The following is a 15,761-nucleotide window of genomic DNA, read 5'->3' as shown; positions in this document are numbered from 1 at the left end:
TCTACAATAACATAAAGAAAACTCTGAGGTCTTTACAAGTAGAGAACACCTTGTCCTTTAGTTCCCCTTTCACTGCAAAATATGCTCCCACTCTATATGCTCCAAATAAGAGCCAGTTACACATTCTCTTGGTCGACCACAGCTTTGTCTGTCCTATAATAAAATTCTATGAGTATATTTATTTAATTTAGTGCCAAATTGGGAAGCTCTAACAATCTGCAATATTCTAACCAAGTCTTCATATTGTTCAAACTCTCAAGTCTTCAGCTTGGTCCCCTGAGTATTCATTTAAAACAGGTTTTAAAACAAGTACTTTATTTTCTATATCTGCAGTTAAGACATCTACATAAGTTAATTTAATAAGAACAACAGCAAGCAAATATGGTGAGTTGTAATCAAGGTGCCGAAGAGTATATTTTCCTCATTCTCATATACACCTTAATCCTGAAGAAAGGAATCCAGGTGACTATGAATCCCATTTACCATTCTCAAAAGGAATAGAAATAGTTAAGTAAAAATTTATCAGCAGAACTAAATTAAAGCCCATGAAATATAATGTTATTTCAAATGCTACCCAACAGAACTAAAGTGGCAACCTTATTCAAGTAGCAAATAAAGAAATGCTCAGATTACAAACATCAATTTTTATATTTTATATTCTAAGGCAGAATTAATCTGGCTAACTATAATTTATGAATTTTGTAAAAGCATCTAATGCTAAAGGGAAAACAGATTTGTTTTTATCTGACATATAGTTTTGCTATGCATCTGAGCATAGTACACTTGTAATGCTTATTTCTTAATGTTAAAATAAAGACAGATGTTTTCCCATTAATCATAATATAATGGACTTAATCAGATAAACTTTAGATTGCAAAGAGACCTTTTAAGACAACTAAAATTAACTCCCTCATTTTGCAGAAATTATTTCTTTTAATTGTATTTAAGGAATATTCATATCAATCTATCTGCATTGTATATAAAAAATGAAAATTAAAATGTAATTTCATGTTTTAACTTTCAGTTATTTTTGTAGCCTATATATAAAACAGTATTGAAACCACTTTAATACTAAATAGTATTTGTGTTTATGCAATTATGCATCAATTCTCCATCCAAAAAGGACTACTTATTTCCCTGCCCCAAACATTATTTTTGCCTTGGTTTTGGTAGTTATTTTTGAACTTTTTCTCAAAATTTAATGTTTAACTTCCAAATTATATACAAAGACTCACAAGCTAGAAGTGGATCTTTATTTCCAACTATAGACCCTATTTATTCCTAACACTATCGCCATATATCTAAACATAATGAGAGTCCTTTCATTTGTAGACAATTTTTAAAGTCAGATGTAGGCTCTGGAAATTTTTCTACCACTATACATCAAGATAAACGTATTAATCAACAAAGTCATACTTATCAAAACTCCACAGGTAAGAAAGGTCAAAACTTCTCAAAACATTCCTAAGTACTCCAAAAATGTATGCTGTACTGAAATATTAAACACAGTTGTCTTTCTGTTACAAAGAAAAATTTTTGTGTGGCATGTACGTATAAATCAGGTTAATCTGATTAATTTTACACCTTAACACAACATTAATTGTTAAGAAAGGTAACATGATTTACATCCTTCTCTTTAAAGGTTACTTACAATCAACTTATGAAATATTTATGCATATATTCATAGTAATACTAAAAGAAAACACTAAGAATGACACGGTGGTTAAATTTCAAATAACAAAATGTGAAAATGTTCCTTGGGGAAGACATTCCTGTTTATGTTCCAAATGAGATTACATTTTTAAAAAACTAAAAAGCTTATTATAAACACATCCTTATGTACATTTAAGTATCTAGTTTAACTTTCATATAAGTAATATGTAGCATTCAAGAAAGCTTGAAAAATCCAACAAATTTTACTGATGACAAGAATTTCCTGACATCCCACCTCCCAGAGATAACTTCTGTAACACTGTGCGAAGTATTTTCTTCCCATCTTTTCACTGATGTATTTTTATCTGTCATACAATTCTCCAAATGTGGGTAAAGATGAACAACTTTGAACATTCTGGTATAAAGAAAATGGACTAAATCCTGCTAAAATCAATGATCATGATAAATCAAAAAAAGAGACTCCACAGAAAGATATTAAGTAGCATTAACTACAAACTACTGTGTAGCCTTTACAACATAAGTATATTCTCATTTATTTGCTGCTCTCTTTAAAATGTTTGCATATGTGTATTTTTGTATAAGTTAAATCCTTGGCTCTAGTCAGTCACTTGACAATTCCCTTTAACAAGTTGTAATGATAACAAGAATTATTTTTCTTTAACCTAAAAGTTATGCAGCATGCTGCAAGTAAAGACTGAAAGAGTACTTGCTTTTCAAGGCAACTTCAATTAAGCATCTGAATTATTAAACAGAAAATCCTGCAAGTATGTTGAGTGATCAAAGATTTGACATACTTTCTTCTAACCTGTTCACATGATAATGTAAGCCCAAGTCCCTAGTTATTATTCTATTGATAATAGAAACACTAATAGTTATCTGAAACATGATACTTCAAAAAAGCAAAACAAGTGACAAAATTTCAAGGTCTGGCCTATGTTATATGAAATTAAAAAAAAAAAAAAAAGTCAGTCAACTTTCAAGAAAAAACCCCAGTGATCTAATGACCTGTTCAAGAGCCACATTTGAAGGAGAAGTTTCAAATAAACACAGAGTCTCATGAGTTCTTGGACTGCCCCAACCTACAAGAAGTAGTTGATAGTTGATATAAACGGCACAAATATAGTCAGAAAGTAACTTTTCATAACCAAAACTTAACCACCTACTTGGTGAATTACCCATGCTATCTTCTATTTCTCTGATATTCAACAAGTCTTTTACCCATTCCACTGTTCACACACCATTTAAATGGTAAAATTCCAATATACTGAAATTCATATCAACATTTTGTTTTTTTTCAAAAAATCATTCTCCAAATTACTACGTTTACGAAAAGTGAGCAATTAAACACATGAGCACATGCCTATTGCCTAACATGATAACCAATATACAGTTGATATGTAATAAGTGGTAGTTATTTCATCGTTATAAAAACACTAGATCAATGACACACTCAGAATTTATCCTTTTTTAAAAACTAAGGAAAAATAATATTTCAGAGCTGGAAAAGCCCAAACACAGAGCTTACTCAGTCCAAACACAACCCTTTTACCTCCCAGGCCAGGGCCTTTCCTGCTGCCCTGCTAAATACTGCTCCTACCCGTTACTGGAATACATCTGACTCCTATTTTTAAAGGTAAAAGGCTAGTTGTATTTCATGGATTAAGTAGTAAAAAAATGATAGACCTGGCCAAGTTGCTCAAATTTGTGTCCAGCTTTTAAACAAGCACTTGGAGTAGGTAAGAAAGTATAAGGGAGAAAAGATAGAAGAGGAGAAAAATTCATTTTTGCCTATAACTAATAAGCTAAAACCCGTTCTAGAAAATGTGATTCTCAGCGGACACAATGTTTCCTGCTGAATTCAAGTGGTGGTTCTGTTTACACAAAGCCAGTTATTAGAGGTACAGAAGAAATAAGTTTCAGAAGACAGAGTAATAATTTATCATTTAGAAAAGGGGATGCTTAAATCAAGATTCTCAAACTCTTTCTGACTTGTGATATCCTCTTTGATGTTATATTCTTGCCCAAAAAGTCTAATGTCTATAGACTACATTGATGAAAGGTATGAGTACTATCCACAATGATAATATATGTTCCATCTCCTTGGATGTGTAACTCTAATGCAACACAGCAGGAACAATAGATACATACACAAGGAGAGGTGAGCGCTGGACTGGCTGAAACATGTAATGCGTGCCTGGTGCTCCACATGATGAGGAAAGTAGCTGCCCACTGCTCTGTGCTACTTGTGGACACAGGTAGGAAAAGTCATAAAACAAGCATCTCTGACAAGACAATCTGGCGCTATGTCAACATTTTGCATAACCTATCCCACTAAAAGCAACCAAATCCCAATAGCCTGACTCTCTGTTTTTCAATAACAGTCAGTACAAAACAGCTGCTTATATTATAGGAACAAGGAAAGAACTCAAACGAAAAAAAAACATTTTGTAAAATAGAAGAATACTTCTTCAACACAAAGAAAGCTTTCATTATGCAGCAACTCGTATGAATGGAGTATTTCGGGTAAAAGGTATGGATGACATGAAGTCTACAATGAACCTTGTTTTTAAACACTCAAAAAAAAAAAAAAAAAAAAAAACACTCAAAATGTTACAAATGCTTACCAAAATAAATAGACACCTGGAATAATGTGACATTAATCTTCCCCAACACCACCCTGAGAGGAAAGGGGAAGGAGAGCATAAAACCTATCTGTAAAAATTAAAGGCATCATGCAGACTAAATTTATATCCAGAAACATTAAGAGGAAAGTAAATCTCTCTACTGTCTAGGCCACTGTTATTATATTAATATTTTAGGAAATTGTTAATGTATATTTTGCTTTTAAAAATCAATACATGCACATAACATTTGGCCTGGTATAGATGGGAAAATAACCAACTAATGATTTCTGCTGGAAAGGAACAAAGAAAAAAATTCATGTTTGGCAAAATTAAATATATTAAAATTTATTTGGCTCTGAGAATATCAATCTTCTAACATGGGTAATAACTAATTAAATTCAACTGATCTTTATAATCACTTATGAACATTATTTTAAATAAATGGCCCTCAGAATTAAGTTCAAGATAACCCATAATTTTCTTTCATAAAAAAATGATGGTGCCTTGATTTTATCCAAAAAGTTAATCGTTAACTACTACGTACCAACTAAATCACACCCAGATGCTAGCCTTATCTTTTTAGAAATTCCATGATAAACGGAATTGAGGCCTTCTTCAGGCCTCAGTCACTACAAACTTAACACACTTAAGTTCAAAGGATTAGGTCACGCAACATTATTCCTTAACACAATGTTCTGCATCCTTCAAGGAACTGCAATCTTATGACGGAGGGGGTACAACATATCAGGGAATACCTACCATTCCGTCACAATTTTTCCTAATGATTTAATCTCAAAGGAAAACCTTCAATTAATCCATAAAATGAATTTGATTTTGCCTGAAAGTAGCTAGAGAAGCTCTTCCTTTTAAACAGTACCTACCATGGTTACCACCACTTAATTAAGTCCTAGATCATGTCTACAAAAGCAGCTATGGCTGAACATGTGTCTGCTAATATAAGTGAATAATTACTCAGTGTTTCAAAAGTAAACATTTACCACCATTTATTCCTAGTTATCTTTGCACCAGCATACTTCTGACTCATTGTGTCTACATGCAAGATCACTTCACATTTCTAGGCTTCCGATTAAAAGTAAAATGAGAGGGTAAACAAAGATGAAGAATCTCAAGTGTCCTTTCCAGCTCTGAAAGACACAAGCACACTGAAGGCAGGGACCTCCTCTTTCTGTTATTTACACCTCCCCCGGTCCTTTCACTGTATCCTACACATATGAAGCCTATTGGTTAAGCACATTACCATGCCCACAAATTATATTCTTCAACAAAACCCCAAAACCAGACAGGAAAACAAAATAAAACAGATCAATTTGACAAAATTAAAAACTTATGTATGACAAAAAGATACCATACATTAGGCTACAAGAAACAGAAACAAAAATGGGACGTTTTCCACACAAATAACAAAGGATTAACATCCCACAGACAAGAAAAAACAAACATCCCAATCTTCTTTTTTTTTTTAAGACAAAGGATATAAAAAGAAGTCAATAAAGAGGAAATCTAAATGGTCAGTAAATATATAGAAAATGTTTAACCCCGTGAAGAAGCAGAGAAATGCAAATGAAAACAAAAAGACACCGTATTTCAACTAATATCAAAAATAACAAATCTTAAAATATCCTACATTGGCAAAGATGTAGAGAAAATAATACTCATTCCCTGACAGAGTATGAACTGTCACAACTACTTTGTGGAGCAATCTGACAATGTCTAATGCAAATGGAAACACACACACAACTGGGATTCTAGGCCTATATCCAAAATCTTTTTCATTTGTACAAGGTAACAAGTACAAAGACAGTCACTGCACAGAACAGAAAATGACCTATATAGTCCTTAACAGAAGAACAGAAAAGTAAGCATAGAACATATTCCTACAACAAAATACTAAGCAGAAAAAATTAAAGGGAATGAGTTGGCTCTCTAAAGATGAAATGGCAAAAGGTTCAAAAACATATTGAGTAGGGGGGAAAAGCAAGATGCAAAATTATTGACTCAAGGAAATGTTCTAGAATTAAATAGTAATTTCTGCACAATCTTATGAATATACTAAAAAAACAATGAATTTTACACTTTAAAGGGGTGAATTTTATGGTATATGAATTATATCTCAGTTGAAAAAAATGATTCACCCAGTATGATACTCTTCATGAAGATTTTAAGACACAATATACTACTACCTGTAGCAACATAAATGTGCAAATGTACATAAATAGATAGGAAAAAGGCTGAAGAGTTGGAAGAAAAGGTTGGGAAATATTTAAACACTTGAGCCACATCTATAATACTTGATTCCCTAAAAATCAACAAGGAATCAAACATGATAAAATGCAAACATCTGTTCATTCTTGGCAGTGGGGATTTGAATGTTTGTTCTATCATTCTTCCCTTTGTATTTTCCTATACCCACCCCCTTTTTTTTTGAGAAATACAAAAAGGGCACAAAACAAGCATATCACAAACAGCAAATGGTAAATATATAAACACAAAGAGATATGTGGCATTACTAATCAAATAAATGCAAATAAAAATGAGGTATCATTTCATGCAGCAGATTGGCAAAGATAAAAAAAAAAAAATCTTTTAATCCCCAGTATTGGCAACCACGTGGGGAAATGGGCAGTCTCCCAACTCCTAGGGAAGTATAAACTGGTACAATCTTGTTGAAGGGAAGTTTGGTAATGAATATCAAAATGTAAAATCTATATACATAAAGAAAGTATTGCAAAAACCATAAAAATGAATATCAAGGATGTTCATCATAGCATTATTCATAACAAATTAAAACTAAGAACAATATAAATGTTCAAATAAATAAATCTATATTTAATGTGATACCATCAAATTCAGCTTTAAAAAAGATATCCCATCACATACCATGAGGGTAGGAATGCTCATCTGTGTTTCATCCCCAACTCCTAGAAGTATTCTAGACACATAATAGGAGCTCCAAAAAACACTTGTTGAATGAATTAATGTTAAAGTTAATTTATATTTGTGTGTATACATAAATATAAAAAGATGCCTACCAAAATATTAATTATGGTTATCTATGAAGAATTTTCAGGTAACTCCTTCTTTATATTACTATGGTTTGGTTTTTCTACGGTGAACACATATGTATAAAATACAATTTTCATTTGCATGTAAAAAAATTAATGTTTGCATTCTTCATAAAAGCTGAATTGTACAATTGTGCAATGTAATTTCTCAATTTCTATGATCTATAACATAACAAAAACTTGTCAATTACCTGTAATACCATCAGTGGGAAATTATTTATGCAAAAACTCTTTTCAGACAAATCATATTCCCAAAAGTGAATATAGCACTACAAACAAGAATAAGGAGAACCACAAAATACAAGAGAATAGAAGATTAAAGCATTAAAATATACATTATGAGGAAAAGAAAGAAGTAAAGACACTCTGGCCACACACACACAAAATAAAATGTTTTAAAAGAATATTAATTTATATCACTGAGACAAGAGAACCTCTCCTTCTACACGTTAGCTGCTTCACTGAGTAGTGAAAACATAAAAACAAAAAGAAAGTATAAAAACCAAGGGGAAAAAACCCACAGAATTCTATATTATTTCCATTAGGACAGTGTGAAACATTGTTTTAGAGATCAAAAGTATCCTGAAGTCTGGACAATAAAGGTTAAAGTCCAGTAAGTTCAGTAACATATCGAGTCCTTGTTTAATTACATAATTGCTATAATTGTGTTTAACAATTCCCCCCCATTCCCAAATATCTAAACTTTCCAAGTTCTCTTTTGAAGACTTAAGTCACTAAGAGATAAAAAACAAAAAAAGCTCCACATCTTAGAACTGTAAAAGCTGTGTTAAGTAGTGGGGATCATCTGTAAGAGATGACCAGGAAAAGAGCTGAAGGGCTAAGGTTGGTCCATGGAAGACCATTAGAAGGAAACTTCAAAGAACAAAGAGAAGGAACAAAAAATCTTTAAAGAAAAATTATGAAACCAACGGATCCCCCTGCCCTATCTACCTCCCAAAGGTACTTCTACAGAGGGTTACCTAAAATAATAGATGTAAAAGGCTTCTGCACCATAAAATGGACAGTAATGTTAACTGTAAAATATGGCCAGTAAAACCAAGTTTGGATTTTCCTTTTAGAAAAAAAAATCACTAGCTAATTGTTACACTGGAATTTAACCATGCAAATACCTTGGAAGATTTATCTTTTCTCTTTCCAGGAAATGGGTATTTTTATTAGCAACAATAATAGCGGTTACAAAGAAAATTAGCTTCCACATAACAGGGCAGTTTATCTGTGCCAGGTTGTAAGTTGAATATTTTATATTAGAGGTTCTCCGAGTACAAGTCTGGGGACCCCAGGATGCCCAAAATCTTTTCCAGGAACTGGCAAAATTAAAGCTATTTTCATAACAACTCTAAGACATTATTTGCCATTTTTACTCTCATTCTCTCCTGAGTGTACAGTGGAGTTTTCCAGAGGCTACATGATGTGTGATAACACAACAGACTGAATAGAAAAGACATAAGCAGACCCAGTTGTCTTCTATTAAGCAAAATGTTAAAGAGATTTGCACACACACAAAAATAAATGATGCCACTCTTCTCACTCTTCTTTTTGTTTTAGAAAATAATTTTTCATTAAAATAGTATTTATATGCTAACCTAATAGGTTGATGGTTGTTATCTTTAAACAAATTAATAAGTAATTTGTTCAAACTATTTCTGGTTAATTTTGAATATAGTCAATATTAATAGATACAATTTACATAGAAATTCCTAACCCTAATTATCACTGTGCAACGATATCTACCCAAGATAGTTCAAGGTCACTTTTAGAGAGCTACATGGTAATCCCTCTCTGAAAGGCAGTAGTGTATATTGGGCCTTTACTCTTGTTTTTTCATCTTAAAAAGTAATAAGTGCTCATTGGAATGCTTTAAATGTAAAGAATTAACATTTATTTTAAAAAATCAAACACTACAAAAAAAAACCCTCATCACCACCAATACCATAGCACCCACTTAAGAAAAAACTATTAGTAAGAGTTTGGTGCCCATTCATGCAGAATTTATTTATTTACACACATACACACATATACTTTTTATCTGTATAAACACATTTTTAAAATGGGATCACAGTGATTTAGCTACTTGCCTTATTTTACCTACCATCTCTTGAACATCTTTCTTTATCTACAAATAGATTTACCCTCTTTTTTAATAGATTACCATGATCTAATTGTACCCAATTGAGGTCCCTTCTATGGCTTGCTTCCAAATGTTTGCTATCAAAATAGAGTCACAAAAAATATGCTGTAACTTTGTGGATTTGTGACACCGTATCTGTTAGAAAATACCTAGAAGTAAAATTGCTGGGTCGATGTGTATAAACATTTAAAATCTTAATAGATTTTGCCAAATGCCCTCCAAAATGTCTGTGCCCAATGTACATTCTCACTAACCACACATGAGATTTCCTCCAGCAATTCAGCTTTTTAATTGGTGAATTATACTTTATGTTGCTTCAAAATGTCAAGTTGTAAAACTGTTCTCACTGGTCATCTTAATTCCATACAGAACTCTACACAAATCTCATTAACACTCACTGAACGTGTCAGTACAGTCACCCATCTTTGTTTTTTCCATAAACCTTTTAAATACCTCAGGAGAGAAAACACTTCAGGTGCACATCGTATTTTCAACTAGTAACCCCTCAAATTTTAGATACCCTGATAAAAAGTTATTCAAATTATTTCAGAAAACTATTTAACACAAATCAGAACTACACAGTAAAGCTGGGCTCAAACACTTAAATCAAAGGAAAGTTATAAGTGTAAATTTATCATGCTTTATCTGCCCACTCAAAGGACTAAGGCTACAAATAAAAAGCTATCAAATCATACCAGTGGCCAAATTAGCTTACAGAAAATAATAAGCAACAGATTTCATATCATAAATGTCAATGGAACAGACTGCAATAGTAAGGATGGCAGTAATTGGAAAGAAAGTTCACTCAAATTCACATCATGCTGAAAATGAAAACATTAATATTTTAAATGAAATGTTTTGAATATGACTATTCATTTCAGTCATAGACTATTATAAATCTTTGATACTAATAAATAAAATATAGTCTTTTTTTTGCAAGTAGATGGTTTTAAAATGCATTATAGTTTGACCTGCCGATTCTGTAATGGCTAATGGCTATTCCAGGCTTCACTATTTCATCAAAATCTTCTTTTAGGACTTTGTGCTAGTAGTTTTAAATTGAAACTGTCCTTAGGACAGAGTAAAACTTTATTAATTCAAGTCCAATTAGCTCAATTCTGAAACTGTATACGTAATTCTCACTGGGCAACAAGTTGAACTTACTGTAATTTCCTCCTCTACAAGTTCTCATAATATTACTGTGAAATAAAGGAAATCAACCTGAAAATCAATTAGCTTTTCCAAACCAAAGATTTATGAAACTAAGAACTCATCCATTTTTGTGGCTTGAGCAGTTCATCCTCAGATCTAAGCCCACTTCTGTTTATCAACTACCGTATATATTGAAAGTGATTTAAATTGTCATTATTAATAGCCATTTACAGTTTACAGTATGTGCATTTCTTGTAACTCAGATTTTTCACAAAACCATTTTTGCAGTTTCTCCCATTTGCAATCCTCCTATTTATAGTCCATAATATCAAAAATATAACACCTTAAAAAAGTATGGAAGTAGACTCAGAAATGCCTGGCATTCTTATTCTGTATTTATTCTTATCATTTTGAAAGACCTTATAAGACAAAAAATAAGTCCCAGGATTAAGTGGCATGTTTGGTGTTACCTAAATTTACAACTAACTATTCCCAATGAACAGAGAAACCTTCTCTTGCAATCTGAATCATGTGTAATTACAGTATGACAAGGTCTCTCCTGGGCTATGTAAGCTGGCATTTTTCCCAGGACTTGTCACATCATGGGAAGCACACATACAAATAAAAATCCAAAAATAAACATTTTGAAACAATGGCTTATAGACTACATAAAGAAACTCCACAGTTGAGAATAAAAATTGAAGAGCCCAACGAACAAGCAGACATCTCTCACTAGAGGCGTCTGAGAAGACATCAGTGTTATCAAGCCACTTACCACACCTAGCAACAAAACTCCCAGGTGTGGGCTGTACAGACACCACTCTCACATACCCTCAGGCTGGACAGAAAATCATTAAGTATGGGAAATAAAAGGAAACCACACACACCCACTGAAGCAGAGAAACAGTGGTGAAATATGGAGAGGTTGATCATCTTTAATTTCATAATGCCAATTTGTTGATTGTTAAGGTGCCTAAACAAAGTTATCTTAAGAGCTACATCTTCGGCCAGCTGGCTTAGTTTTCCTAATATAATAAATATTGCTTTTGTTGTTGTTGTTGTTGTTAAGGGTATTTCATCTTGAAATGTATAACAGCAAGTAGTTGTAACAGTGTGTACAAAGGATCTTAGAAGGTGGTTTCTTTTGTTTAAACTCCTCTGCTGTGGCTCTATGGACACATGGAAAAGGGAAAGCGAGATCGCAAAAAGCATCAGACCCAACCTCACATAATGACAGAAACTTGACAATACTCATCTTCATTACAGTTTGGAGGAAAATTTAAGTATAATATCTCTGGCTATATTCTGATATAAAATGCTAACAAAATCTAAATGTTATTTCCGATAGACCATGCATATCCCTACCCCTCTCTTAGACGCTGGATTCATTTATTAACCATCCAGCAAAGCACATCAAATTCAACTGTTTGAGTTTTCAAGAGCAGCTATAAAACAAACCACTATAGGCAAAACATACAATCCTAAGTCCCATTACAAGAGCTCTGGAAACAAAAATAAGCATTAACATAAACCTCTGCCACCTCTAAGGCACAGAGCATTTCTCCTTTCTTTATTCAAGCCCCTGAATGTTCAATAATTTCCACGTAGCTCTAAGCAGAATGGATTTATTATGATGTTAAGCTAAGAAACTGCAGGAGTTCTAGATGCCAATAAAGATTACGGATCAAATGGAAGATAACTACTAACCATTGTGTCGACTTAGATAAATAAACCTGCTCACAAACAAAGCACCTTATTGTACTTGTACTGTTACCTCCACTAATCCAACTAAAACAACCAGACAGTAGCTTTCCAGAGGCTGAAGGGAACAGAAATGGGGATTTCTCAAACCCTCTTTAAATTTCTTGCAAAATAACACTCTGTTCCTCTTTTTTCAAAACTGTCCTTTATGGAAAATGTTTGGGACCGCAGAGGCTGAGCAGAATTATGCAAACCAGACACCAAGGCTAAAAACCAAGGTGAGGAAGGAATGAAGCAGAAGGCAAGACAACACCGTTGCTCTGAAACTTAGCTTCGACCTTTGCAGGGACTCTCTTCCCTGCAGATCACATGGGGCAGACACTTCTGAACGCTGCTCAAAATCGAATGAGCAACCAAGTGCCATCGGGGAGCTAGGGACCAGTAAGTGCCCCCCCCAAAACCGAACATAAATCCTGACGGTGGGAGGTCGGGGTGGCTAACCCACAAAAAGAAAAGTCTATGACAACTGGTACCTAAAGCCTCATACACAGGGAGGAAGGCAGAAAAGACCTTAAAGACAGGCGACTTCTCAAGACGGAACAATAAGTACATCCCATGCATCCTCTGCTAACAACACAGGTAAATCTCAATTTCTCCAGGTTTAAAAAAAAAAAAAAGGCGCAAGCTGTTTATTCCCTCCAGCCCCGCTCCCCACGCCTCCAAACCCAACAACTAATTGCACCTTCCCCGCAGAACCCGCGGCTAACCCCAGAGGACCGGTGAGGGCTGGCTTGGGATGAATAAACACTCGACACCTGACAGTCCTTTCTCTGCGGTGACTTTCACGGAGCCGAAGTGGCGCGCGCGCGGGCGGGAGCGGGGACCTGGCCAGCGCGGCGCCGCGCACCCCGGTCCCGAGCTACGCCACCGAGCGCGACGCGGGGGGCGGGGAGAGGGGCAGGGGGACCGCCCGGGCCAAGCGATTGTTTCCTCCTCCAGCAAAGACATTTTTTATCAAGCTCCTTTTGTATTCGAGCCCTACCTCTTTTTGGCCTAGGAAAGCTTTCGTGCAAGTGGAAGACGACTTTCTCCACAAAGTGCTGTATGTTACTGTGCTCCGGGCCGCGCACGAACACCATCCAGTCGTGGGTGAAGCCTTCCACGGTGGGTTTTTTCCTCACCTGGGCGCGGTGCCCCAGCTCCAGCTTCACCTGCACGGCACACTGCGGGCAGGGGGGAGGAGAGACAGCCGTGAACAACAGGAAGGCGACCGTTCGACACTGAACATTGCGCCTGACATTTTTTTTCCTCCTTCTTGAAACGCACATAAAAGGAAACGGCGGTGCCCTCTGCATCCACGTTTCACGCGTGTGGGCGCGCACACCCCACACCCCCAAATACACGCCCCCGGGCCCGCATCCACACCCGCCGGGATTGTAACGGAATGTTACCCCCGATCGGGAAGGGGGGTCCGGTTGTTGGGGGGTAAAGAGGGGCGAGCACGCTCATCCACTACAAGCACGACAACGAATGCATCGGAAACAAATTAGAGACAATTAGGAGGCGATGCCCGGGCGGCTGCCCGGCGTGGGAGGGGAAGTAACTGGGACCCCCGAGGGGGGTTCTGGCGAGCCCCCACCCCGAAAGTGCCGCGGCGACAGGCACACGCCGAGGAAGTCTTTGTGTACGTGTGTGTGTGCGTGCGTGTGGAGCGCTGTGCCAGGCGGACTGGAAACTACAGGCAGCCTCCGCCGATGGGCACAAACTCCCGTGCTCTTACCACGGGGTTCGTGCACAACAAAAGTGAGACGTCGTCACACACACACACACACGCCCGCAGGAAAACACGCCGAGGCGTCCATAACTTAAGGTACCCCGCACCCCCCCCCCAGCGAAAAGCCCCACGCGATCGGCGAGGCCAGCCTAAGAGAGCCCCCGCAACACACTTCCAAGAGCCAAAGTGGCCCCAAAGTACCTCCCACCTCCCCCTAAAAATGAAATTCAGAAAGGCAGGGCGGCGGGCGGACAGCCGCCGAGCCCCGACTGCGCACAACCCGGCGCGGGGGCAAAGTTGCGTGCGGCCCCGCCGCTGTCAGCCCGCACACTCCGGCTCACACTCGCGCGCCGCGGAGAACGCACCATCGTAGCGGCCGGCGAGGCTGCTCGCCGCGTCCCCGGACTGTGCCCGCGGCTCCCGGCGGCGGCGGCAGCTGAAATATGGCTGAGTTATTATTCGCCTCCTTCCACCGTGTGTGAGTGTGTGTGTGAGTGCGCGCGTGTGAGCGAGAGTGCGCTTCTTGCGATTGCAAAGAGAGGCGAGGAGGGAGGCGCGGGGGGTGGAGGGGCGAGTGTGTGTTAGTGTGTGAGAGTGTGTGTGTGTGTGTGTGTGTGTGCGCGCGCCGGGGGGGGGAGGGAGGGAGGGGAGCGGAGGCTGAGGGAGAGGCAGCAGCTCCCTGCAAGCCGTACCAACCTTTCTCTAATTGGAACCGCGGAGCGCTGGCGCTGTCTGGGCTGCGGCGGCGGCGGCGCAGGGCGAGGGAGGAAAGGCGGGGGGTGGGGGTCTTTTATTATTATTTTTGCATGTACTTACCGAGCTAGCCATGCCTGGGGGCCCGGAGGTTTGCTGGGGTGTTGTGTGGTACCCCCCTCCCCCGCCCCCCTCAGCTGTAATTCATGAAGAGGCTGCTATGAATGAGAGCGCGCCCAGGAGCGGAGGGTAGATGGCGGACATTCTCTGCCTTTTTCCCCCCGCGTTCGCTTGCTCGCTCGCTCGCTCGCTTATTAAACTCAGCCCCAAAAGCAAAAGCAGCAGCAGCAGCAGCAGCTCCAGGGCCAGAGGATGAGATTCCGGAGCATGCGCCGTGGCGCCTGACACCGGGGCTCCGTGCCTCACGGGGCGGAGGGAGGGCGCGCGGGCGGGGCGGAGCGGGCGGGGAGGCCGACCGAGCGAGCCAGGGGGAGCTCGAAAGAGCCAATCACAGGCCACCCACCCGAAACCCCGGCAGCCCGCACCGCCACACTGGAACGCCTCGCTTAAAGTAACAGGTTCCTGCTGGGGGGTGGGGGGAAGTAGGGAGAAGGGCGGGGAAGGGGCGCTGGAGTAGGGAGAGCGGCCAGCTGGGGAGCCATCCCAGCCCCTGTGTAAACTGCTCTCGCCCTACAATAAAAAACGGATTAAAACTGCTGGAATGTAGCCACTGCCTAGAGCCCCCAGCCGCCGGAGAAGGGGTGTTAAATCAAGTCTTTGGCGTTAGTTAGCACGCTCGGGGGAGGGAGGGGGCTTTCTTTCACTTTCCACCACGTCTTTTTATGGTTTTGTGCTGAAAAGGCAAGAACTCACACCCAAACAAACTTATTTAAAGACAGAGCGAGAGAAAT

General features: G+C 38.3%; 1 protein-coding gene across 3 annotated transcripts in view; it reads right to left on the bottom strand.

The window, feature by feature from the left end:
* The window catches only part of MLLT3 (MLLT3 super elongation complex subunit), a 250,271-nt gene extending 235,058 nt beyond the window's left edge, over window positions 1-15,213 (bottom strand). Inside the window, exons 1-2 of one of the 3 annotated variants that reach the window (XM_057549239.1) lie at window positions 14,974-15,213; window positions 13,426-13,606 (exon numbers count right to left, since the gene is read on the bottom strand). In XM_057549239.1, the coding sequence (XP_057405222.1) occupies window positions 13,426-13,606; window positions 14,974-14,985 (193 nt within the window). In that variant the 5' untranslated portion in view covers window positions 14,986-15,213. Of the gene's footprint in view, window positions 1-13,425; window positions 13,607-14,522; window positions 14,662-14,973 lie in introns of those variants that run through there. The other 2 variants (XM_057549241.1, XM_057549240.1) reach the window with 2 other exon arrangements.
* Between the last annotated feature and the right edge of the window lie 548 nt (window positions 15,214-15,761).

This window comes from Balaenoptera acutorostrata, chromosome 6 (genome assembly GCF_949987535.1).
Source record: "Balaenoptera acutorostrata chromosome 6, mBalAcu1.1, whole genome shotgun sequence".
NCBI lineage: Eukaryota > Metazoa > Chordata > Mammalia > Artiodactyla > Balaenopteridae > Balaenoptera > Balaenoptera acutorostrata.
The sequence above is the reverse complement of the archived record's forward strand: the minus strand, read 5'-3'. Positions and strand labels throughout refer to the sequence as shown.